The sequence below is a fragment of the Barbus barbus genome (genome assembly GCF_936440315.1).
Source record: "Barbus barbus genome assembly, chromosome: 30".
NCBI lineage: Eukaryota > Metazoa > Chordata > Actinopteri > Cypriniformes > Cyprinidae > Barbus > Barbus barbus.
Window position 1 is genome coordinate 24,139,346 of NC_136758.1, and position 26,363 is coordinate 24,165,708.

At 36.0% G+C, this 26,363-nt stretch overlaps 1 protein-coding gene across 1 annotated transcript in view; it reads left to right on the forward strand.

Moving 5' to 3' along the window:
* The window catches only part of smyd3 (SET and MYND domain containing 3), a 153,319-nt gene that overhangs the window by 20,375 nt on the left and 106,581 nt on the right, over positions 1-26,363 (forward strand). The window contains exon 5 of the mRNA XM_079385370.1: positions 3,278-3,414. Coding sequence (XP_079241496.1) covers positions 3,278-3,414 — 137 coding nt within the window. The remainder of the gene's footprint in view (positions 1-3,277; positions 3,415-26,363) is intronic.

Sequence of the window (26,363 nt, forward strand, 5' to 3'; positions counted from 1 at the left end):
TATGGGTATTTTAAATTGTAGAAATATTTTACAACGTAATTTATAAACAAACCTGGATTTTCAGTATAATTTTTCACATGATTCTTCAGAAATCATTATATTGATTTGGTGCTTAAGAAGCGTTTCTTGTTATCAATGTTGAAAACAGTTGTGCTATACTTAATAGCTTTGTGATGCATGTTTTCAGGATTTCTTGATGAATAGAAATGTTAAAAGAACAGCATTTTGAAATAATCTTTTGTAAAATGTATATATCTTTACTGTCACTTTTGAGCAATTTAATGCATTAATGCAAACATTTGAGTGAAAGTGCTGAACTGAATTAAAAAAATATATATAGTGTGTATATATGTGTGCATTTGTCGTTTTGGGGGGCAGTCATGTCCTAATGGATAGAGAGTCGGACTTGTACCTGAAGGTCACGGGTTCGACTCTCAGGTCCGGCAGGAATTGTTGGTGGGGGGAGTGAATAACGAACGCTCTCTCCACCTTCAATACCATGACTGAGGTGGGACCCTTGAGCAAGGCACCGAACCCCCAACTGCTGCCTGGGCGCTCAGGTGTGTGTTCACGGTGTGTGTGCACTTGGATGGGTATGGGACACCATACTTGGCCACACTTCACTTTCACTTATGCGCTTTTTAGGAATTCTATTTGCATATTGTTTTTCCATTCAGCATTTTTTTTCTGATGTGCCAAAATATGCATAAAAATGCATGGCTAAACATCTCAAAGCTGCATTTTTTTTTATTAAAAGCAAGTGCAAATATTGAAGATCTGAGACCTATTTCAAAGTTCAAACATTTGTATAGCTACTTTACATTCACATAAAGCAACATATATACAAATAGTATTGACAATTGGAGTTCTACAGCCAGTCCCCATTCATATATTTATTGTATGGAAAAAAGCAGATTATATATGGAAAAATATCTTTTTTTCTGTTCCACAGAAGGGTTTGGAACAACATAAAGATGTGTAAATGGTCACATAATCTTTATTTTGAGGTGAACTATCCCTTTAAGGAGACCAACACCTGCTTCAGGCTCATAATTCCACACACGTTCAACCTCTCATGCTCCTGGGAAGTGTGTAGATCCGTCTGCCATCCAGCCTGTTATTTTCTTCTCAGGAGAGGTTTCAGACCCCACCGGTGCTCATTTACTGCCTGCTATTTTTTGATTATCCAAAGAACAGATTTGAATCTTTTCAGTTTGTCCAACAAGCCTAAGCACTTTAATTTTGTTCAGTTTTGTAGAGATGGAAGATAAAAGATACTACACGTGGTGAAGACGTTCCAGATTTATGTATTGAATCTGCAGAGTTTTACTACTGTGTGTGTCTGTGTTTATGATGGTGAATGTGTGTGTGTGTGAGAGCGAGAGATGCGAGCCGTGAGCTGTAGCCCACAGGTCAAGTGTTCGCTCTATGTGCCGCAGCAGCAGTGAACACACTGAAATTCATTGATGGTGCGTTTGGAGGAAATGAATCGGAGCAGGAGGGTAAATGAAAAAGCCCATATGTTTGGTAAAGCTGACATAAATCACACATCCAGAGTTATACTTACAAATACACACACTCGCGCTACAGTCAGACCTCTTTCTTTCCAAATACACACTAATCAGAAATCCATTTTACTGGTACAGCCAGAAAATACAAACTTGTCTAAACACGCACTTAAAACTGCCCTAATGAGACAAGCAAAAATGCTTTTTGATTAATCTTCATTGGCTAAACACACACCAACAGGTGAAAACAAACACACACAAAAGCCTTTTATCCTCCTCTGGTTTCTTATTGTGCGTTTCGGCTCTTTTGTGCTTCATCCTGGTTGATCATCATTAGTCATTTTCAAAGCTTGTGTTGGTTCAGCTCTGTGTTGTTTACATCTGCATGCTGTTTTATATGCCACTGTCACTGATAACATAGTATGTGAACTTTTTTGAGGTAAATTAGGTTTAATTCAGTTTTTTGTTTTTGTAGTCTTGATGTTATTTATTACTGCACCCAGTGTAATTTATGAACAGCTGATACATTTTCATTGAAATTAATAACCTTAAAATACCCAAGTTTTGTAGGTGGAACTTTGGGACTATCTTGTCTTTTGGACATGGTTGTCATTTCAAATATACAATATTGCACGATGCCATACAAATATTATTGCCAAATTCATGAATATGCATGGTATTCAGAATCAGAGAGCTTTTTTGCAAAGTATAATCATTCTTTTTGGTGTCAGGAGCTGCCAGTGCAGAAATACAGACATACATATAATTTAAGGTAATACGATGAAATAAAACTTTAATAATAAAGAGAATAGACAAATAAATAACAACATGGTAATAAAATATGGAGAATTAGTTTTTTCCATTATAGGTCCATTATAGAATTAGCTTTTATTTACTTTTTTTGAGTTTTCATTTTAATTTTAGTTTAAATTTTCATAATTGTATGTGCCTTCATCATTTTTATGATTTTCTTTTTTTTTTTTTTTATATTTCTATTTAGCTTCAAATTTATTTCAGTTTTAGCAATTTTACTACTTCAGCTTATACAGCTTTATTTCAGTAATGAAAATGATTTTTAATAGTTTGATTTAACAATGACAACACTGATTTCAGCATACTTCAAAACCAGTAATACAGTGTTTTCTGGTTGTGTATGGCAGTACCATGTTTTTTTTTTTTTTTTTGGCATACTGTATGTGATAATACCACATTTTCTAGAGATGTAACATTAGTAATACCACACCTTTTTAGACATTTACCATGTTAATACAGTGTTTTGTAGAAATGTTCCATGTTTTTGAACATTTACAACGATAATACCATGTTTATGAACATGTGATATTGCCATGTTTTTTTTGTATGCTTGTGTATTGTTTGTTTTATTTTAGATATGTACCATGTCAATAATGTTTTTAGACATACTGTACACTGTATCACTATGATTTTAGTCAAATACCATGATGATACCTTGTTTTTTTTGTTTTTTTTAGATATGTATCACAGTAATAGCCCTTTTTTTTTGGACATTTACCTTGTTAGTACTATGTTTTATACATATATCATGTTAATATATTATATTTTTGTTCATGTACTATGATAATACTCTGATTTAATTAGTAATATGTTTTTAGAAACATCATTACAACACTAGTTTAGTATAATATTTTTTCGAAAGAGGATGAGAACAATACATTTTTTGCTTGTTAGCAGAATCATTCATATGTATCGCTGTTGTCGAATGTTGAAAGCACTGTGTTCTGTGTGTGCAGGTCTTGCAGACATGAGCGAGGAGAAGAAAGAAGGCCTGGGGCACCTCTGCACGACGCTGCAGGTTTATCTCGGTGAGGAGAACCACGATCTGTCTCAGCTTCCACCCGGTCTCGACCCCATCAGCCTCCTCGCCAGAGTAAGTGTCCTTTCATTGTCATCTGCAGCATTCAGCAGGGGTTGCGCGCTCAGATCTCACGCAGCGTTATGAATGGAGTCTGCGTCACGTCGAGCACATATCGCGCCGCTCTGTTATCACCCCGTCCTCACATCACCTGCTGTGAACTCATGTTGCTATTTTTTGTTTTTTCTCCTCATAACAGGGAACAAGTTGTTCATAGGCGCTAAATGAAGTCATTTCTTGTTCAAGGTTGAATTTCATTTTAAGTTCCAAAAAATAGTCCAAAAAAATTCAGTTCAGTGGAATCATTAAGTAGAATCACATCCACAATCATTACATTCCTGTCGATTCGGATCCCAAGAGGCCCATGCTATAATTTTCTGCCGTTCCCTTCGTGGACGCCTGAGGTGCATGCTAATGTACTAGTTTATTTACAGATGTGTCAGTGAGAAGGCTTGTTTGGATTCCTGTGAGAGAAGATTTTATTTGCTTGTTTACCGCCCATCACTCTGTGCTGTAATTGTGAACGCGTTGAGTGAAAGATGCGTTTCAGAGCGAACACGGTCATCTTCTCTTTAGGATTGCATGTAAACACAGAAGGTGTTGCGCATATGGCCCAGGACAAACAAATGCCTGTTGCATGTGAACACAAATGCCTGTTTTATATGAGAGACAGCCAGCAGCCATCTTTCTCCTATTTGATGAGCATTTCTAATCCAACACTAAACACCACAGCAGGGCATGTCTCGAGTTACGTAAAACATGCACAGATGCTCGAATTAAGAGCGTCTAATGCACTTTTGCATTTGTCGACCTCAATTTGCAAGTTTTTTTTTTTTTTTTTCTGTTGCAGATTTTGTAAAAATATTGTCAAAAATTATTTAGAAATACTATTTGGGGCCAATGTATTGCTTTGCACAATGCCTCTAGTAGAATCCCTCAAGGAGAATTTGTGGTAAATCTATGGAATTTAATGCATGGGTTATCAGTCTGTCTCTCATGCAAGTCATTTATTGAATAGAGACTGAAGATTGAAAAGCATGTCAGAAGTGAGGTGATGGATTGAGTTGTGACATTTTCTGTCAGACGTATGAGGTAAAGAAACATCAGCATGGATGCGATGGAGAGGAAGTGCACCAGGAGTCGCATATGAATCGTGTTGCCATAATGTGAATCTGTCTCTTATTCAGTAATCATCATTCTCAGCATCTCTGCTCTAGATTATGTCATGTAGACCTGCGGGCAGCAGCAGGCTGATACGGGTCTGACCCCGATATATGACCTGAACCGACTGCTCCACATAACACACCTCAAGGAAACACCACAGTCATTAGCTAAAGATGTCTTTGAATGTCTGCAACTTCACTGTTTGATTAGAACAGTCTTAGGGCCCGTTCACATATCACGTCTTTTGCGCGCTCAAGTTCGTTATTTCAAATGTAGATGCGCCATGTGACTCGTCATGTGACAAGAACCAACCAATCAGCTTCCTCACCTTTTCCGTTAATTTGTAACCTCAGCAGCTTTTTTGAAGTATGGGGTGCATTCAAACACTGCTGCGTTTTTTTTTTTTTAATAATAAATAAACCTTGTAACAGAGTTACAGCAAGGGTTTTTCGGTGGTGGAAATCCATTGCTGAAATTTCCTTGTTGTAACGGAGAGCGCAGCTGATGGTTGCTTAGCAACGAAGTTTCAGAAGTCAGTGATGATTTGGGATGCAGTGACGTCTGCTGGTGTTGGTGATTTGTGTTTTATCAAGTCCAAAGTCAATGCAGCCGTCTACCAGGAGATTTTGGAGCACTTTATGCTTCCATCTGCTGACAAGCTTTATGGAGATGCTGATTTCCTTTTCCAGCAGGACTTTAGCACCTGCCCACAGTGACAAAAACACTTCCAAATGGTTTGCTGACCGTGATATTACTGTGCTTGATTGGTCAGCCAACATGCCTGACCTTTTTTCATTCCCCATATGGAATCTATGGGATATTTTCAAGAGAAAGATGAGAAATATTCAGTCCAACAATCCAGACGAGCTGAAGGTTCAATAGTGCCTCAGCAGAGCCACAGGCTGATCGCTTCCATGCCATTCCTCACTGATGCTGGAGTTTGTGCTAGGAGACCCCGACCAAGTATTGAGTGCATAAATGAACATACTTTAAAGAACTTAAACTTTTCTGTTTTGCAAATCCTTTTTTTGATTGATCTTAGGAAATATTCTGATATTTTGAGATATTGGATATTTGACTTTCATGAGCTGTAAGCTCTTATCAAAATTAAAACAAAAAATATATTTTTTATTTTTTTATAAGAAATATTTTAGTTTATATGAAATTTTCACTTTTTGGACCAAGTTACAAAAAAAAAAGAGATGCACCTGTATATAGATTATGTATGTATCGTTAATTGATGAACAATTTCCACACATTACCTACTTTTACGATGGATCATTTTTTATCTATGAGGAGGAAGCTAGGCTTTTCTTAACTTTTTCTGTCTCACATTCTTTCATTCTTCTACGCTTCAGTAATGTGATGCAGTTAACTCCTGGATGAATATTTCATTTTAGGTGTGGGTGGAAAACAAATGTGCAAACACTGGAAGACGTGTGCTGGTTTTGACCCTGACTGCTGATATATCTCCCTGTTCTGCATTACCTTAGCTCGCGAGAGTCGGCTCTTGGCCCGGCGCTTCGTCTTTAGCATTACAAACATGTTCAGCCGCGTTAAACCAACACGCTGCCCATCGCCGAATCAATTAACCAGCCTGAAAACAAGCAGCCGTGGTCCAAAAATGATTTCCATTTCAAATCAGACCGATATTCTGTGCCATTTGCTGAAACTAATTGCTGAAACTAATTCTCTTATAATATTCAAAATGTATCCCTTACATGCAGGGAAAGTTCCTCAAGGGAATTTGGGATGTTTGTTGGCAGTGTCATTTATTTATTTATTCATATTAAGCAGGAATTACCAAAGAACTGGAGTAGGTAGGAGGCAAAATCTCCAATTACAGTAATCAAACTGAGTGAGGGACATGTCGGAGCATGTGAATTTAGATTAAAATCCAGATCCGGAGGGACATTCATTCATGCCATTCACATTCAGAACTGAAGCGATGGTGAATCTGCCGCTTTAATTAAAGTTGCAGAGAAAGCTAGTGTTATTGTCCAGGGCTTTAGTGAATACAGTATTCGCTTCTGTTCATTTTTGCACGTGTGTTATGAACTCAAAAGAGAGTCTTACTATAGTCAGACTGAACAGTTCTGATTAACTGAGCTGATGGGTTTAAAATATTCCTTAAGAATGTGATTTGTTTCACAGCGATCTGTTAACAGCTTTATAATGAGAACTAACTACCATCCTGTTTATCCCCTTGTTATTGATGCTTGCTCATTAGGGTTAGGGCTAAACCAGAAGTATTAAACTTGCGTGTAGTTTTTAAGTTATATTTCAAATTATGTTTTTTTAAAGGTGTGTGTTTTTAATAGTTTAATTTAAAATGGGTTTACAAAAATAATGCTAAATAAATAATGAATAATGGAATTGGTTTTCTATAACAGTTATATTATATTATATTTCTCTTTGACATATAGCTTTTACATAAATTATATTTCAAATTGCGCAGTTTTTTTTTTTAAAGGTGTGTGCTATTACAGAAAAAATATTGTTTATAAATTAAAATATTATTATTATTTTAAAATCGGACATCTAAGAAACAGCATAATTTAAAATGGGTTGCTCTGTAGTAATAATAATAATAATAATAAACTTTTTTTTTTAATTTTCATCATAAATAAATATAATTAGAATATTCAATTCTTATTCTTATTGCCGACTTATCTTGAAACCAAGATATTATAGTTAACTGATGATGGGCTCTTATGACATCCAAAACACCCTAGCAACTGAAACACAAGAAACTCTCAGGACACCTTAGCAGCCATATATAGCAACAACCTGGCAACCACTCAGCTCACACTGTGGCGATGTCATTTTCATGGGCAAGGACCACTCGTTTTACATAGAATGTAAAAATCTAGTTTGTTTTGACATCAGATGTGATATAATCTGCTACTCCGCTTTGCCTTGTTTCCCTTCATTCACAGCTGTTGTATTAAGCATCATTAATATTTTATGTCCTCTATTTAGTTTTATTTGTCTGTATTGTGCCCAGGTCCAGAGTTATCTGAGGTACCAAATCAGCGGAAAGCAGAGGTCCATCTGTGCATGACAGACCCCAAATGAGGCAGCATTTATCAGTGCTGTATTAATACATAATGGAGGTGCTCTTCATGACATCACCAGCAGACAAACAGGTCTATGATCTGAAAGAGCACCATCCACTTTAAATATTAGTTGTAGGTTGAATAAGACTAGCCGACTAGAAGCAACTGTATAAAGTCTGTATATATCATAAAGGCATTCTCTCTGCATTACATTGGCTTCTTGATTGTGATATTTGAAACATGCTTTTTCTGTAAAGCTGTTATCCTTAATTTTTGTGAAGCACTATGGGCAACAAAGTTGCATTTAAAAGTGCTATATAAATAAATGCAGTTGAGTTGAAGTTGCTGGAAAAAAGCAGTCTCCAAATGAACATGAATTGAAGAGGGTTGAATAATTTAGTTGTGCTTTAGAATTAGAGTATACATAAAGCTATTATTTTTGCATTATTTATTTGTAAAAGTGCTGTATAATTAGATTTTGGAAACAGGAGTTTCTTATTATACCAAATGATGCTACTGCGTAGTATAACTCACAAACAAATGACCTCCGAATGAATGGCTTGGCTTGATTTTAGTGAATCAAACACCTAACAAATGACTCTTATGAACCGCTTCTTTTTACTGAATCAAAAACATGCAGTAAAATGTGTAGTCCGACTCGTAAAAAAAAAATTACTTTTATGAACCGCTTCTTTTTAGATAATCAAAAACATACAGTACGACACGTGTTCTGTAGACCGACTTCTGAACAAATGACTCTTATGAACTAGTTATTTTTAGTCAATCAAAAACATACAGTAAACATACACTCTCATGAACTGGTTCTTTAGTTAATCAGAAACATCTTATGAAGCGGTTCTTTTTAGTGAATCAGAAACATACAGGAAAATGTTTAGTCCGACTCCTGAACAAATGACTCTTATGAAGCGGTTCTTTTAGTGAATCAGAAACATATAGTGAGGCCGAATGGATGACTCCCAACCAGTTCTTTCAACCGATTCAAAAACATAGATCAAGACCATTTTTGTTTGATTTCAAAACGAATGATTCTAAAGTTTTTACTAAAAGAATTGGATCAGGGACTGGTTGTAGTTAAAGACACACATTCTGTATTTTATCTGTGGTAATTTATAAAAATAAATAAAATGTTATTTTTTTGTGTATTATTTTGTAGGCATATTGTTGCTTTATATATTGAAAGACCATTTCTGAAAAGTATTAACAGTTTGCATTGTGTATTATTTTTCCTCTTTTCTTTTCTCATATTTAAACATGAGTATTTAACACAGGACTTGGCTCATACTGGCTTAGATGAGATTTGGCCATTAAACTGGAACATGCTTTATTCAACATCCTTCCCAGCAGCTCCAGATTTGCAAAAAAATCTTCACCTTTTCCCCCCAGTTTCACCCCGAGAGTCATATATGGATTAAGAGCAAAGGAAAGATGATTTGTTAGATGACATCTCTCCTCTATCAGCGCTGTGCAGACGCTGTCATTGAACATATGTTTCAGTTCTGACATTAAAGGAGCAGAGGTCAGAGGTCACACTGACAGAGCTCTGGGTGGTCCGGCCCTGGCACTTAATAAGAGAACCCCATCGTTACTCCGTTCCTGTCATCTTCCAGTGCTTTTTCGTAGCACCCACCAATGACCCCAGTGACCTCAGGGTAATGTCTGCATGTATGCTTGTTTTCTGTCAGTCTGACTGTCCTTTCACTTCAGGCTCTTTAGCTTTAAGCTCCATTGTTGGACATATGACTGAAGTCATAATGAAAATCCATCTGTCTCTCATTTAGTGTGCATCTGATCATTTTATTTCCTTTTAGATTAGTCTTGCAGAACATAAAGACAATAACCTGGAAACCTTTATCATAACATGGCAGATGGTTTATATACAACTCTGTGTCTGCAGACTGAGACTAAACCATGAGGATCCCGAAAGTTTAGTCATTATACTGCTGGGAACATTTAAAGTTATTTTGTGTTCCAACCTCAGACAATATTAAGAGATTTACAACTGTGTCCATGGTCACCCAAAACTCACTTCCCCCTATTGTTTTCTTAATTGTTTTGCCATAGAATAAACCTTCAACAAGTCTTTTATACTTGGGAAGATGCATTTCTTTAAAAATTAAAATTATTCGTGGCACCTTAAGTTCAGCTAAGAATCCATCCATCCGTCAAAGTTTTTGAAGGAAATTAATACTTTTATTTTACAAAGATGCATTACATTGATCAAAAGTGATCTTGCAGAAGTTCTCAACTTCAAATAAATGCTATTCTTGTGAACTCTATTCATCAAAGAATCTTGAAAAAATGCAGCAGTTTCCATGTAAATATTAAGCAGCACAACTGTTTTCAACATTGATGATTTCTTGAGCAGCAAATCAGCATATTAAAATGATTTCTGAAGGACTATGTGGCTTTTGAAGCCTTAATGAACAAGACACTTAAAGAAGATTTCAAGAACCTTTTTCAAGAATCCTCAAAGAATCAGACAGTCAACTCAAAACTCCAAAATAAAAAAGAGAAAGAACCCTATAAAGAACAGCAATGTCAAGAAGAACCTGCAACCACACTTAATTAACCTATGATTCACATTGAAATTAACATTAATTATGTGAATCTCACAGACTGCACCAACAGGGGGCAGCGTGCTCTTAAATATCTATATCTTATATATACAGTTTGCACATAAACAATTGAATATACCTCTCGTTTTGTATGTTGGAACTCTTGGCCTTGAATGAAGGAACATAACTGCATTTGTGTCCTCTGGCTATTGCTGGCACACTGAGGCTCCTGCTTCACTGGACACAGTGAATCGAGTAGTAAAGCCTCCTTCTTTTGCACGTAAAGTGTACATGTTGGTGTCTGCATGTGTTTAGTCTTCATATGCAAATTCTTTGCAAGTTTTTGTTCAGGAATTGTCCATTAGAATGTAATTGTATGTGTTAATTGAGATTTTGTGTGTTTGTGGGAGCCACAAATTGTTAGTAAAACCTAAAGATTTGTATCATTGGGACCAGCCAATAAGTCCCCATGAGGAAAACGGCTTAACAGACATATTAAGTGATGTCTTAATGAAATGTATAAATGCTAAAAGGATTGTGTTAGAGTAATTCATCCAAAAATGAAAATTTACTTACTCTCAGGCCATCCAAGAAGCAGATGAGTTTGTTTCTTCATCAGAGATTTGGAGAAATTTAGCATTACATCACTTGCTCACCAATGGATCCTCTGCAGTGAATGGGTGCCGTCAGAATGAGAGTCCAAACAGCTGATAAAAACATCACAATAATCCACAAGTAATTCACACAACTGAAAAGAAAAGAAAGAGTCCATATTTGTACATTTTTCTCCCCAGATTCAGGCACTTGGAGAAAGCAATATTTTGGATAGAGAACTCATGTTTTAGATAAAAGCAACAGTTTGAAGTTAAAAACGTCTTAATGATTTTGTTTCTTACAAACACTTAACTTTTCACTTCACAAGACATTAATTGATGGAGTGGTGTAGATTACTTGTGGATTATTGTGATGTTTTATCAGCTGTTTGGACTCTCATTCTGACGGCACCCATTCACTGCAGAGGATCCATTGGTGAGCAAGTGATGTAATGCTAAATTTCTCCAAATCCGTTCTGATAAAGAAACTCGTTTACGTCTCGGAAGGCCTGAGGGTGAGTACATTTTCAGGCAAATTAAAATTTTTGGGTCATTTATTCCTTTAAGGTTAACAATAGGGGTGGGAATCGCAGGGTACCTCACGATACGATATAATCACGATACATGGTTCATGATAACGATAATATCACGATACAGCGATTCTGCGATAATCGATATATTTCTAGAAAATCCTATAATGATGCATCACTATATTGGTCTACACAAAATGCCTGTGAAAAGGTTAAGTGCAAGTTTTCTTTCTTTATTCAAGTGCAAACTGTTAGAAAACCGCAAAAAAAAGTTCTGTAAATCAATTTTAACATGTTGAGTAAACCTGGTACATTTCAAAATTTACCAGGAGTGCTTTCTCAACCTTTCTACTCCTCTCATTATAAAAACAGAGCCCCACACAAAGAAATAGCCATTCACATGGCGTCTTGCGTGCTCAGGTTCGTTATTTCAAATGTAGACGCACTGCAAGCACACGCACTGCACATTTCTGCACTGCATTGTGGCTCTGACAAGGTCTTGTTTCATCCTCCATGCCATAGGTGCAGATTTATGTTTCTGCCGGACGGTGCCCACCGTTCACACTGCATAACGCGCACTTGTAATATCTGAGAGAGAGGGAGAGCATCCAGTTTTGTTCTCTCTCTCTCTCTCTCTCTCACTCATATATGAGGGAAACCCACCTGCGATCCGAGCGGAGAGGTTAGGCTACTCATGAACTGAATATGCTCTCTGCAGTAATAACGTGATCGGTGCCTATGGTCCACGCATATATATATATTCCACACATTTTTAGACTCTGTGAACAGGGAAATCTAGTTAGAGCACCTTATTGTATTAATTAAAATATCGATATTTGGCGCCAGATATCGATTCTCGTATCGCATGGAGAAGGATCGCGATATATCGCCACATCGATTTATTGTCCCACCTAGTTAACAATAGGTTTAGGGGCTAGAAAATAGCATTAGCTCAGAATAAAACAATATAAGTCAATGGAAGGTCCAAACGTGAGAGAAAAACAAATGTGTGGATGTGGGTTATTGGAAGGAGAGCCAGTAAAATGGCCCATTACTATTCTGAGCACTATATGCGTGTGCATCAGTGCCTTTCAAGGAGGCTGACACATGCCTGGTAGGTAATACAGGATTTTCAAAATCTCTCCAACTGTTCCTGATATTTAATCTCCGATTATGTTTATTGCAAATATTTACCATCAACAAATTATGGCCAAGTGCATCAATTTTAATTGCCATGCACATTGCTGCAATTTTGTTTACATCAACAACACAATATCACATTATCGAAAGGGCGAAGATCGACAGTCATATCCACAAGTAATATACTCTTTAATGTACTCTAAATCAGTCTGAGTTACATTTACAGCCTCCTTTTCCACCCTATACTCAATCAGCTGCTGTATCCCACTGATATGTAGCAATAAGCAGCAGTTATTGAGTTATGACCAGTGTTGGGGGTAACGCATTACAAGTAACGCGAGTTACGTAATAATATTACTTTTTTCAAGTAACTAGTAAAGTAACGCATTACTTTTTAATTTACAAGAAAATATCTGAGTTACTTTTTCAAAAAAGTAACGCCAGTTACTTTTTGGCAGCGGCTATTTGCACTAAGCGGCTATTTGGCAGCGGCTATTTGCACTAAGCGGCTATTTGGCAGCGGCTATTTACACCAAGTGCAAATAGCATATTTTTTTTTGTGACAGATGCTATTTACACTAAGTGCAAATAGCAATGGATTCTATTTACACTAAGTGCAAATAGCAAAAATTTTTAACGATATGCTATTTACACTAAGTGCAAATAGCTATAGATTATATTTACACTATGTTAAAATAGTACGATTTTCTGCTATTTATACTACTTATTGCAAATAGTGGCAATTATCTGCACCTCAGTATTGTAGTACATTATAAAACAGTATGCAATAATAACGTACTGAGTGTAAATTATAATTTTAATTCAAATTTATTAAATGGATGCCACCTTATTGGGAAAATAAAGCCCTCCCTACACCTACCCTAACCCTACCAGATACTTTATTTTCAACTTTTTGATTATTTCCTTCATTTTTATTGAAAATAAATGCCTTTCTGATGCGATATGAGATTTGAAAAGGGAGAAAAAAAGTTTGGCAAAAGGTGGGCTCGAACTCTGGTCGATCGCGTCAAAAAGCATACGCCTTACCATCTACGCCACTGAAACTGATGTTGAACTAACTACTTTTTTTATTGTTGACTAACCCAATCACACGTTAGTGGGCGGAGTTAGTGTAAATAGCCTTTGCCAATAAGATGGGCTATTTGCACTTAGTGTAAATAGACACTCCGTTACTTTTTCCCCATTTATTGACTGACAGTGCGCTGTGTGAGCATGCTGTTACTATAGATCTAAATGTGAATGTGCATTAATTCATCCCACTCGCAAAAAACAGATTTAGTATTCATCAAAATGAATTAAAACAGTGAAATGCAAACTCAGAATATGACGCAAACTGCAATAATTAAATATGTTAAACAACACAAATGTATCTAATCACATTTTATTAACCAATGTCTTTGCTGCTGACCTTTGATGATCCAGTTCAACCATACTAATAAGCAAAAATGACTTTAGATAAACTAACAATTGTACTTCATTGTTTTTTTATTGCCGAAGAGTGTTAAACCTTCTTATCCTGAGTTTTACTTTACAGACGTGAATTTACTTTTCCTTCACAAGATACAGGGCTTTTACATTTGTATTAATGTAATTTCTTGTGTTAAAAACAATCAAGCCCTGCTCATATTTAAAAAGTAACGCAAAAGTAACGCAAAAGTAACGTAACGCATTACTTTCCATAAAAAGTAGCTAAGTAACGTAATTAGTTACTTTTTTAGGGAGTAACGCAATATTGTAATGCATTAGTTTTAAAAGTAACTTTCCCCAACACTGGTTATGACAGAGTTTAATTGTGACACACTCTACTGGCTCTACAGCTGCATCACCTCTCTGAAACACCTACACAATTCCTCATCCTGACCGGACCTTAACCCTGCAATACACACCACAGAGGCATTGTGCTTCATCTCCAAGAATCACGTCCTTCCCACTGCAGGGAAAGATAGAAATGGAGAGAGACAAATATTCATTCACGTGCAAGACAGGCTTCTGAGACTCTTGGGATTGGTGCACAAGCCTTAAAGGCAACATGAATTCAGAATGTACTTTCCGAATAAATGTGCCAGGGCTTATTGTGCATGAATTTTTGTTCAAAACAATATTTTGAGTTTATTCAATTTTCCAGATTAACTTCAAGTAGTAGTTGGATTTACATTTAACTCGTACCTTTTATTTTAATTCAGGATTTTGTAGTGCATTTTGAATGACTGTTACAGAAAATAAAAGTTAATATAGCATACATCTTATCTACTATTATTATTATTATTAAACTGTATTTAATGTATCTTCCACCCTGCTGTCTAAATATCGGTATTGGCTATATTGAAAACACATGGCGATTTGTCATATGGCAGTAAAATGTTTGCTAAATGGTTGTGTTTCATGTCTTTAAAGCCCCTTTCTTCCTTTTTAGGTTCTTTTCAACTTATGTGTTCACTGAATAAGAAAGTCAGTGGATGTTCAGACCCAGATTTAAAATTTTAGTCACAATGTAGAAGTATTCGTATCTCTTTGCAATAGAATTCTATTTCTAAACATTAGTTAATGCAGGTAGTTAATGCAATGAACAATTGTTTGCCGATTTTATTGTTCTATGTTAAAGTTCTGCATGTACTAATATTATTCATAGCATTTTTAGGTATTAATAAACATTAATGCATTTTGAATGGTCATAAAATAATAACAATGAACAATATATTTACTTGTGCTGTTAAATGATTAATCGCGATTAATCACATCCAAAATGTTTTTTTTTTGTTTACATATGTGTGTATATTTATTACATATATATAAGTAGACACACATGCATGTGTATATTTAAGAAAAAAATTGGTTTGTATATTAAATATATAAAAATTATTATAAATTAAAATTATATAAATTATATGAATATAAATATATACATGTAAATACATGCAAACATTTTCTAAATATATACTGTATGTGTGTGTATTTATATATGCATAATAAATATACACAGTACACATATGTAAACAAAAACTTTTATTTTGGATGCGATTAATCGTTTGACAGCACTAATATTTACACGTTCAAAAGTGTGGGGTCAGTAAGCCTCTTATGCTTCAATGTAACACAAACATTTCTTATTATCAATACTGAAAACAGTTGTGCTGCTTAATATTTTTGATTACTATTATTTTTTGGGGATAAACAGAAACAGATAAACACGTGTTCTAAACAGAAAGTTCAAATAAACATAATTTATTTGAAATCGTAATCTTTTGTAGCATAATAAATGTATTTACAGTCACTTTTGATCAAAAGCAGTATTCATTTTTTTTTAAACAAATGCCTTACTGAACCCAAACTTGTAAATGGTACTGTATAAATTAATATTGGTGATTTAGAAAATGCTGTAAAAAATGGTTGTTCATTATTACCACCTAATGCATTAACTCATGTTTCAGAACTGAACCTTATTGTAAAGTGTTACCGATATTTGACTGTGATAGACGGATGATGTTTTATTCTGTTCTGTTCACCTCTCTCTGCTGTAGGACAGCGGCTTTGTCCCCGAGAGCACAGGGAGAGTATTGATGAATGTGCGCCGTGTGCTGCTCAAAGCAAAGCAAACACTAATGGATGAGCTGTCTGCTCTGCTGTACTAGAATGTTACTCTAAGGTGACTGGTGGTTCCTGCGTGGTCTTCAGGGCATGCTCTCTGAATCTGTTCAACATCTGGACACCACTATGAGTTTTGGAAGTAGTGATTTGATAGACTTGCATTGGTTTGTAGTCCACCAATACTTAGTCTTGATATGGGTTTGTAACGACATGAGGGTGAGTAAACGATAACAGATTTTTAGTTTTTGGGTGAACTGTCCCTTTAAGAAAAATCTTATTTCAAATGTAAAGGCAAGCGGATGTATTCATTTTGATTTCCCCACGTGTTCTCTCTAAGGACCCCCAGTAAAATTTAATTTACTCTTCACATTAAGTGTTGATCGTCTCTTGTATCCGCTGAGATTGCCAGACACTTTACACGATCTCAATTAAAGTCCAGAGTCAGGACCGGATCAATCATATGCGCACACAAGCTTATTGTACATTTTCCTGCCTGCCGTCTTGCTCCAAATGAATTAAGGTGAGATTTTCATTCAAATTATACCTCCATACTGTAATCACGCCTTTTAATATCTCTTGTCCTTGCAATGACACACGCAGATTACAGTCTCTCTTCCCATCATCCTAAACAGTTTCTCGCACACATCTCATCTGTTCGGACCCCCACAATGTTTCCGTCGCTGCGTAGCTGTTTCACAGCACGTTTGCTTCTCTCTCACCCTCGACTCTACCCGTAATAAGATAATTAGTGATTTATGGTCGCCTTGCTTTGTTTGCTAGATTTTGACGCTTCGGGCTGAGGGAGTTGAGCTTTTTGGCAGCATTCTGAGTTTGTAATTAATTATCTTTTGACGTTTTTCCTTTGTAACGAGCCATTACTGTAATGTGCTGAAGTGAGAGAGGAGTGTGTATTTAATGAATGTGTAGCTGTTGCTTTATAAAGCATTTCCTCTTAATTTAGCGCATCTGAAGCTAGAGTGTGGGTATTCAGTGTGTAAATATGTTTGTTCAGAGCTGGTCTGAGCGAGACTAATAGCGGTCAGTTATTGTTGCATTCTCGTTCTGCTTTGTGTTTTTGTCTGTCTGTCTATCTATCTGTCAAAGGTTTGATCAAAGGAACAGTAAAAAGGCATTTATAATGTATCAATATATTTTCATTTTAAGTAAATGCTTCCTTTTGATCTTTTAGTAAAAAATCCTGATTTAAAAAGTCTGCATGGCTTCCACAAAAATGCACAACTGTTTTCAACATTGGCAATTTAATTTTATTTTGGGGTATAATATTGGGTATTAATTATTCATGCTCATTTTCCCTATTTTTACATTTAGATATAATGTGCACTTAAAGTAAATCTTTGACAACATATTTAATACTTCAATACCAATTTTAAATGTAGTCTTTAGCAAATCTCAGAATGAATATCCATCATCATACTGTACATTAAAATGTTAGTGAAGTGACATACGGCCAAGTATGGTGACCCATACTCGGAATTCGTGCTCTGCATTTAACCCATCCAACGTGCGCACACACACAGCAGTGAACACACACACACAGCAGTGAACACACACACACCGTGAACACACACCCGGAGCAGTGGGCAGCATTTATGCTGCGGCGCCCGGGGAGCAGTTGGGGGTTCGGTGCCTTGCTCAAGGGCACCTCAGTCGTGGTATTGAGGGTGGAGAGAGCGCTGGACATTCACTCCCCCCACCTACAATTCCTGCCGGCCGGAGACTCGAACCCACAACCTTTGGATTACGAGTCCGACTCTCTAACCATTAGGCCACAACTTCCCCAATGTGATGCCACTTATAGCATTTTTAGTTGGTGTATTTTGTTTTATTTACAGTTCAGAATTGATTTATTAGCCATTTATTGTTAATAGGCCACAGTTATCTGTCCATCTCAATCCATCTGTAGTAATATGAGTAGTATAAAGCTGCAATACATTAATAGTGAAATACTTTGACATTAAAAAAGTGACACACTTCACCTTTAAATTCTTGTTTTCTCTTTCTTTCTCTCGTCATTGTTCTCTTGTATTTGATTGATTTATTATATTTGGGTCCCAGTCTTTTTTCAGTTGTTCCCACAACAGACAACACAACATACAAATTAATACAATATGAACAGCAAATACTGAATAGAGGGAAACTGCAGGATAATATTAATTTCATCTGTTTGAAAATGTAGTTCTGGCAATATTCCACAAGGCAAAATTGATCTCAAAACTCAAGTGTTGATGTATGATAAAAATTCATTTAGTTGATTTTGAGCGGGATGTCAGATCAGGCTTTTATTTTAATATGTCCTCCAGCCTGGTTCTTCCATAGTGAGCTATGTGAAGCACTCAGTGTTTATTTATGTGCGTGTGTATGAAGTGTTTATCCTCGGATTGTCTTTTCCCATGTCTAGGGTGTGTGTTTGCTTGCGTCAGTGATCTGTCTGCAGTGCCCTGTGTTTGGCGGGCCCATAGCGCAGTGACTGATGCCAGCTGTGTGTCTGAGGAGGAGCTGACCACTGGCCTGCTGTTACTGTCAGATCCAGCCTCGCTCACAACCTTAACCCCACTGAGAGAACCACACACGATTAGGAATTTGATGCATATGAGTTAATGTAACTTTGGAGGGTAGCACTATATTGTTAATCATATGTTTGCCTCTTTTCAAAGGCTTCAGACAGACTCTTTATTATCTGTCTGTCTGTCTATCTGTCTCTGTCTGTCTATTTATTGTTTTGTCTATCTGTTGTTCTATCTGTCTATCTATCTTTGTATCGTTCTGCCTATCTATCGTTCTTCCTGTCGTTCTCTCTATCTATCATTTTTTTTAAAGAAATTAATACCTTTATTCAGCAAGGGTATATTAAATATAAGTATAAATGGCATTCATTTGGAAATATAAATAAATAATTTAAATATATATTATTGCAACACACAAAATGTGTATGCAGTACCCTCCAAAAGTATTGGAACAGTAAAGACAAATTGCTCTGTTGGCTGTGGAGTCGAGACATTTACAAATATGATTAAAAGATGAATATGAGACAAAACTACAGAATGTCACATTTTATTAGTGGGTGATTCAACACATAGATGTTTTACCAGCTAAGAAGTTCAGCACTTTTAGCGTTTCATCCCTCTATCTGATGTGAGCATAAGTATTGGAGCAGTTGCCTCACAGCTCTTTCTAAGTGATCAGCTGTGTCCTGTTGCATTAATTCTTCAGATATTAAAAGCAGGGAATGTGTCGTATCAGTTATATCCATTACTTCTGCATTCTGAATCTTGCATTTGATGATGACACACACAAACCAGGATGAAGATGAGGGAGCTGACTTTGAGAGAAAAGCAAGCAATTTAGATGCTAAAAGAGGAAGTAAATTAGAGCTCTAGCAAAAACAAAGGGCATGGAGAAATCAAGAGTTTGGAAACCACCAGCAACCAACAACTATCTGATCGGCTGAGAAAACATCAGTAGTTGATGACAAACAAATCATAAAAGCTGTGAAAATGAACCCTAAAAGACTTGTCTGTAAAATCACCAACAACTTCCAGAAAGCTGGGGTGATGCTCTGACAATCTACTGTCCTCAGGAGACTTTGACACAGAATTACAGATGCTACACAGCAAGATGCAAACCTCTGACCAGCACCAAAAATAGAAAGCCAAGATTAGAGTTTGCAAAAAAGCACAAAGGTGAGCCAGAAGAGTTTTGGAACTGTGTTTATGGACCGATGAGACAAAGATGAACCTTTATCTAAGTGATGGGAAAGCAAACATGTGGAGAAAAAAAGGGAACTGCAAATAATCCTAAACATACAGCCTCATCTGTAAAGCATGGTGGAGGTGGTGTCATGGCATGGGCATGCATGGCTGTCTCTGGAACAGGCCCTCTCAACTTTACTGATGGCTTAATGTATGATGACAGTAGCAGAATGAATTTGGAAGGGTACAAAACCATCTTGCCTACCAATATTCAAGAAAATGCCACCAGATTCATTGGGTAGTGCTTCATATTGCATCAGGACAATGACCCAAAACACCCTGCAAGTTCAGTCAAGGAATTTATAAGGGCAAAGAAATGGAAAGTCTTAGATTGCCCAAGTCAATCTCCAGATTTAAATCTGATTGAACATGAATTTCACCAGCTGAAGAAGAGAGTAAAGGCAGAAACTCCCCAAAACAAGCAACAATTGGAATTGGCTGAAGTAAAGACTGGGAAAAGTATTTCAAAGGATGAGACCAAGAGTCTGGTGATGTCTATGGGTCACAGACTCACTGCTGTGATTGTGTGCAAGGGATCTGCAACTAAATAATAGCTTTTAATATTTTATATCTGCCTTATGTTCAACTGTCCCAATACTTATGCTCACATCAATGAGTGGGATGAACTCTAAAAGTGCTGTTCTTTTTATTTGGTAAAACATATGTGTTGAAACGGCTAATAATAAAATGTGAGATTCTGTAGTTTTTTTTCTCATATTCATCTTTTAATCATATCTGCAAATGTCTTGACTCCATAGCAATTTTGTCTTTACTGCTCCAATACTAATGTAGGACACTGTATATATGTTATATGTATATGCATGTATGTGTATGTACATATACAATATATATATATATATATACCTACATGTATACATTTTGTGTGTTGCGATTTTTATATATATATTATTGCAACAAACAATGTTTGGATGCTGTACTGTAGCCCTTATATCACATACTGTACAATAATTCAGTTATTTTTGACTGCCAGACAGGTTTGTGCATATTCATAATTATATGCAACTTGATTATAATTAGTGCATTCAGTTTTTATGACAATTGCTCATACAACAGCAGCATGTAATTGCTCCCTCAAACTAATTTTAACCACAAGTCATGTGATTTTCTTTGTTTTCCTCTTTCTGTTCTTTTCTGTGCATGTTCTGAATGAATTTCTCAATTTACCAATTCAGTGATAGGTATAACCCTCTCTGCCCTGCCCTTGTCTGAATGGGTTAAAAAAATTGCAACCTTCCAAAGAGAGAAAGAGCGTAATATATAATTAAATTAAATATTAGATAAAAAAAAGAATGAATAAATAAAAAAACAATTATATATTTACATTTTGTCAGTGTACCTTTATATAGCAAGCATTATAATAGGCCTAATTATAGTATAACTTTTTGTTTTACATGTAAAAATCTTGTGTCATGAAGTTCAGTGTGAGGATTGTGGTGAACGTACTGGGAACAAGAAATTAGGTGGTTCGTAGTAACTCAGCTCAGTGGTTACAGGTGTCTGAAAGGAATGAAAAAAACAGAGCTTAATGGGGATGATAATGATGTAATAGATCAGAGATCTCACACAGGTTTAGAATGAGTGTGTGTGTATGTATTTCTCCCATAAGAGCTGAAAGAGCAGTATTTATTGAACTGTATGGTGCAGTTGCACTCTGGAGAAGCAGTGCTGCTTTATAACCATGATTGTGCAGGCATGGAGCTAAAATCTCAGAGGTGTTTTTAGGGTTGAATTTATGACCTGGTATGAAATGCACTGACTGGGATTTTCCTTAATATGGACACAAATTGCTCTGATATTTTAGAAAAGGTTCACTACAGTTCTTTGTGTGTGTTTTTTGTTTGGGTTGGTTTTTGTTATGTTAGTTATTTTTAATACATTTTTTGTGTTTTGTTTTGTTTGGCTTCGTTTTTATTTTGTTAGGTTTTTTTTGTTTTGTTTTGTAACATGGTTTTGTATAAGTACCATGGTAGCTATATATTACAGTACTATCGTATTCCTCCATGTGGTTCCATCACGGTTCGACGGCACTTGTAAAAATGACCAGACCTTTACCATGCAGTGTTCTGCATATATTGTTTGTAATGTATTAATATTATTTATGAGTTCTGACATGCATTACCTACAAGCATCCACAGCCACAGCCAGACTGTTACCATAGAAACCAGCTCTTTATATGGCATCCCCTCTCTCTCTCAGCACCTGTTAAAGGTCTTGTGTTTCGCCCATTGTTGTTCATAGGTTACAGTATAGAGCAGATTTATTTGTTTGTCTTTCTTTGTTTTATTACAAACATTTATGCACAATTTGTGGTGGCTTGACTTTGGTAATGAATAGATTTACATGATACCACATATCCATAGATTCCATTTAATGTGAGTTCTGTTGGTATTGTAACTGATTTCTGTATGCATTTATAAAAAGAAATGTTCCTTTTGACGCATGCCAGATTAATATGCAGAGACGACTATAAGTAAGCCATTGATTTTTCTAAAAAAATAAAAACACTACGCTTTTTCAGAATAGCTTAAAATTAGGAGGTACAAAAAAATCTATTTTTGATTAGATTGAAGAAAAACCCATCAGACCAGCAGTGCTGAGAATTAATTTCCCATCTAACGCTGAGCTGCAGCAGAAATGCCATTGGTTACATGGTAATTAGCTTAACGACAGGCTTAGCTTAATAACTTTAATGCTATTGTTCAGGCTGTGTTGCATCATTTTTATAAGGACGATATAAGACCCTATTTGTTTAATTAACTGAGCATTTGTGTAGTTCATGTCTGCTGAAATGGAGACATTTACTCTCTCTTTCTCTCTTTCCCTGCACTTTGTAAAATTTTCCAAGACTGCATCTTTCAATTAGTTTTAGCTGTGATAATCAACCTGTCCTTCTCTGCATTTAATTGTAATTACTGTGCAGTGGTAGTGTGTTCATGATCAGTAGGAAAATACCACGTCTATTCATTAAAAATAGCAGCATTTATGCAAAGGACCCTTCATACCAAACACTGTTTGGTTTTACTGATGAATTCATTCAGTTTGCTGACTTCTGTATATTGCATATATATATGAAAATATACAGTATATATGTAAATGGTTCACCAAAGCTTGTTGCATAAATACAATCTCTTGTTCTCTTTGGACCTTCTCATTATTCAAACAGCCATCCATCGAGAGCAACATTTCATAGGTGTTTCATATTTTGGCAAATGCATCTCCTTCAATATTGGTCTATGGAGAATTTCAGTGCTTAATTGAAAGATGAAAATGATCAGATGCTTGTAACTTTCCCAGGTCTAAAGACATTAGATGATGGACGTCTTATCTGTTTATTAATATTTGTGTCAATGGAACCTTCAAGTTTTCCCATTAGTCTCAAATGAGGTTAAAACTGAAAGGAAGTTTAGCAACTGCAGAACTCAATGCCACGTTTTAAAATGCTGTAATATTAATGCACTGTGATTGGATGCGTTTCTTCGCTCTTATTTTGTTACATATCTGCGCAGTCCAGTTTTCCATTGAAAATGGGGTGGGTGAAATAAGAAAAACATTATTTAAAAATATATATTTCATAATATTCTCAGCAGATTGGTAATGATTTTATACATCACAATATACAAATTTATATGAAAAAAAGAAACGTCTTTTTGACTTAATGTCTAAATTAAAGATAGGCCTAACGCACATTTTAAGAATTGTTGTAGCACATTGCAGGAAGCAATGAAACAATGGTTTAAGAAATAATCATTTAAAATTCTATTTTATTCGCTTGGCGTCATTTATTCCCAAAAGAAAATGAAGTATGAAGTGAATATGAAAAATGAAAATGAAGAAAATATTCTCTTTTTCGGTGCATTAAAACCCATGTTAGTTGCTAGAGTTAAGAAAACAGTCTTTGAACTTTGTAAATTTATGTTCTAGGATATATTTCTTGAACATTTTCCAGTATGAGACTAAGAACAAAAACCTCCTGTCAGATCACTGCCAGGATACTTGAACGGAAAACTGAATAAAGCTCAACTCCCACAATCAGCTTTTGGCTTAATTTTACTCAAAGATACATCATGTGCACAAAAAGTTGGGATTTTCATGTCTCTAGCAGTGGACCACCACAAAACCTGCACTGGTTAAACTCTCATACTGTTATAAATAATGAAATCTTGCAGTGTTTCATAGTGATTTATCTGAGAAACCCAGTAACAAACTTTAAAAACAGAAATGTTTCCACATTTTCACTTTCATTTGCAGATCTTTGTTCTCTATTCCTTGTATAAAGCTGTTCAGTCATGACATCAATTTATAGGACAATTCGGCAGACTAGAGTTCCCTCAGCAATGTTTTTTTAAGCACATAATGTAATTTATGTTATAGAACAACACATGAAAGTCACTTCAAGTAATGTTCACCCCGTACCTTATTTTATGCCAAAATCCAAAGCCACTATTCTAAAAACCCAGTAGAAATTCCAGAGGGAGCACATGGCTCAAAAATGCAAATTCTCTTCCAGATTTTGAGACTACAAACTGAACAGCTTTGTTGTACCAAATAAATGGCATTTCCTGTTAGTTTCGGCCATCTGTTTTTCCCGGCTGGTCTTGATAAAGGGCAGGTATGGCTTTCGGTCTCGTTTCTCCTCTCACATGTACAGCAGCCACAGCAGAAAATCAATAACCTTTGATTCCAATCAATGTTTCATGAAGATTTACACAATTTATTTTGCACAATTTATGGCAGGTCTCCTTCTTAATGGACTTGGAAAGAAAGCAGGAGACAGAATTATCTTTTTGAGACCAAAACCCTAATTATTAAAGTCTGAATCTCTCTCTTTTTATTTTATTTTATTTAAAAATCTAGAATAATACAATATTTTATTTTATTTTCATTCAATTTGGTGCCACTAGTGGTGCAGCAATTTTTATATTTAGGCAAAAAACTAAAAAAAAAAACACTAACAGGATTTCTATAGTGTATTTTACTGTAGTGTGTCTTACTGATGTTCTTTTCACTGAGGTTGTTTAACCATTTTATATCATGCATAAATAACTAACAAGGTACGGTTTTCAAAGGGCTTTTCTCAAGGCAAACTGAATGCATTTGCAGACTCTGAGCTTTCCAAGTGGATGTGGTTCACAGGTGCTAGGAAACCAAACCGGTCGTGGTACCATCCAGAACAAACAACGGGCTTATACACTGCAGGAAAGTGCCAGAATCACTTCATCAGGCACCTGCTTAGGACTTCTCTAAAAGCAAATGCTGTTATCATTTACTTAACCTCATGTTATTCCAATTCTTATATGATGTTCTGTCTTTATAAGAGCTGATAAAATGTAAAAACTGTAACTTGAATGCAATGTAAGTCGCTTTGGATAAAAGCGTCTGCTAAATGCATACATGTAAATGTCTTTTGCAGGACACAAAAGGAAATATTTTGAAGAATTTTCACGTGACCATTGGCCATCAAGCTTGAAAAGCACATAAAAGCAATTTGAAAGTACCATACAAGTAATAAATTTGCATGAAGAGGAACAGAATGAAGTCATTATTCACAAATAATCATCCCCTCTCTCCAGTGTCATTCACATTTAAACTTGGCACGTCAAAAGATGTGAGAAACAATGTCTTGGTGTGCGAAATCTAAGCACCTGAGAGGGACGATTGGCAGTAAATGAAAACTCATTGACACATTTTTGCACATTGTTATACAGTTATATCAATGCACTGTAAAACCTGCTGGTAAAGTGTCATAGAAGCATCCTCTAATTAAGATTTTACACTGGCATTGATCCATAAGTGACACTAGAGACACATTGTTAATTGTGATAGGACAGATGGAGTAATCGCTACATTTAGCAGAATAGCTTTTCTCAACAGAAGTCCTCCCGAAAGACAGCTCTGTATTTGAATGCTAAGATCCGAACCAGACAGCAATAAATCATTAGCCACAAATGTCCAAAAAAGCTCCTGACAGCATCTGTTTGCAGAGCTACAGTTTAAATAGAACTGGGCCAGGAGCTCTGGGGATCTTCCTGTCTCAATAGCACACACAAGCTTCTGTTTTTCTTATGAGGTTGCTCTCGTTCTCATCACATCTCGTCCTCTTCCAGGGGCAATAACAGGCTAATTCTGGAGTTTCTTCATCCTGAGATAATTCCAAGGCTGTTATCCTCCCCACCTTTTTCCATCCTGTTTTTCCGGCACTCCTGCTGAGGGCTCTTGAGATGCTTTGAGGGTGTCTCGCAAACCTCGCTGTGCCGGAGTTGCCTTTGGGCCACCACCAACATCTCGAACTAGTAAAAACCCAGGAGACGAACATCTTGATTTATATGTACCAGATGCAAATTTTAATAGTACACTCCTCGCTTTATGAGTTCACTTTTCGTTGAAGTCTGCGTGGGTTATTTCAGGTGAAGTTAAGTGCCTGTTTATGATAAAAACAAAAGTTATTTCTTTGGGTAATAGCACTCCATTTTGAAAAGCCTCACTAGAAAACCTAGGCGTAAGTATC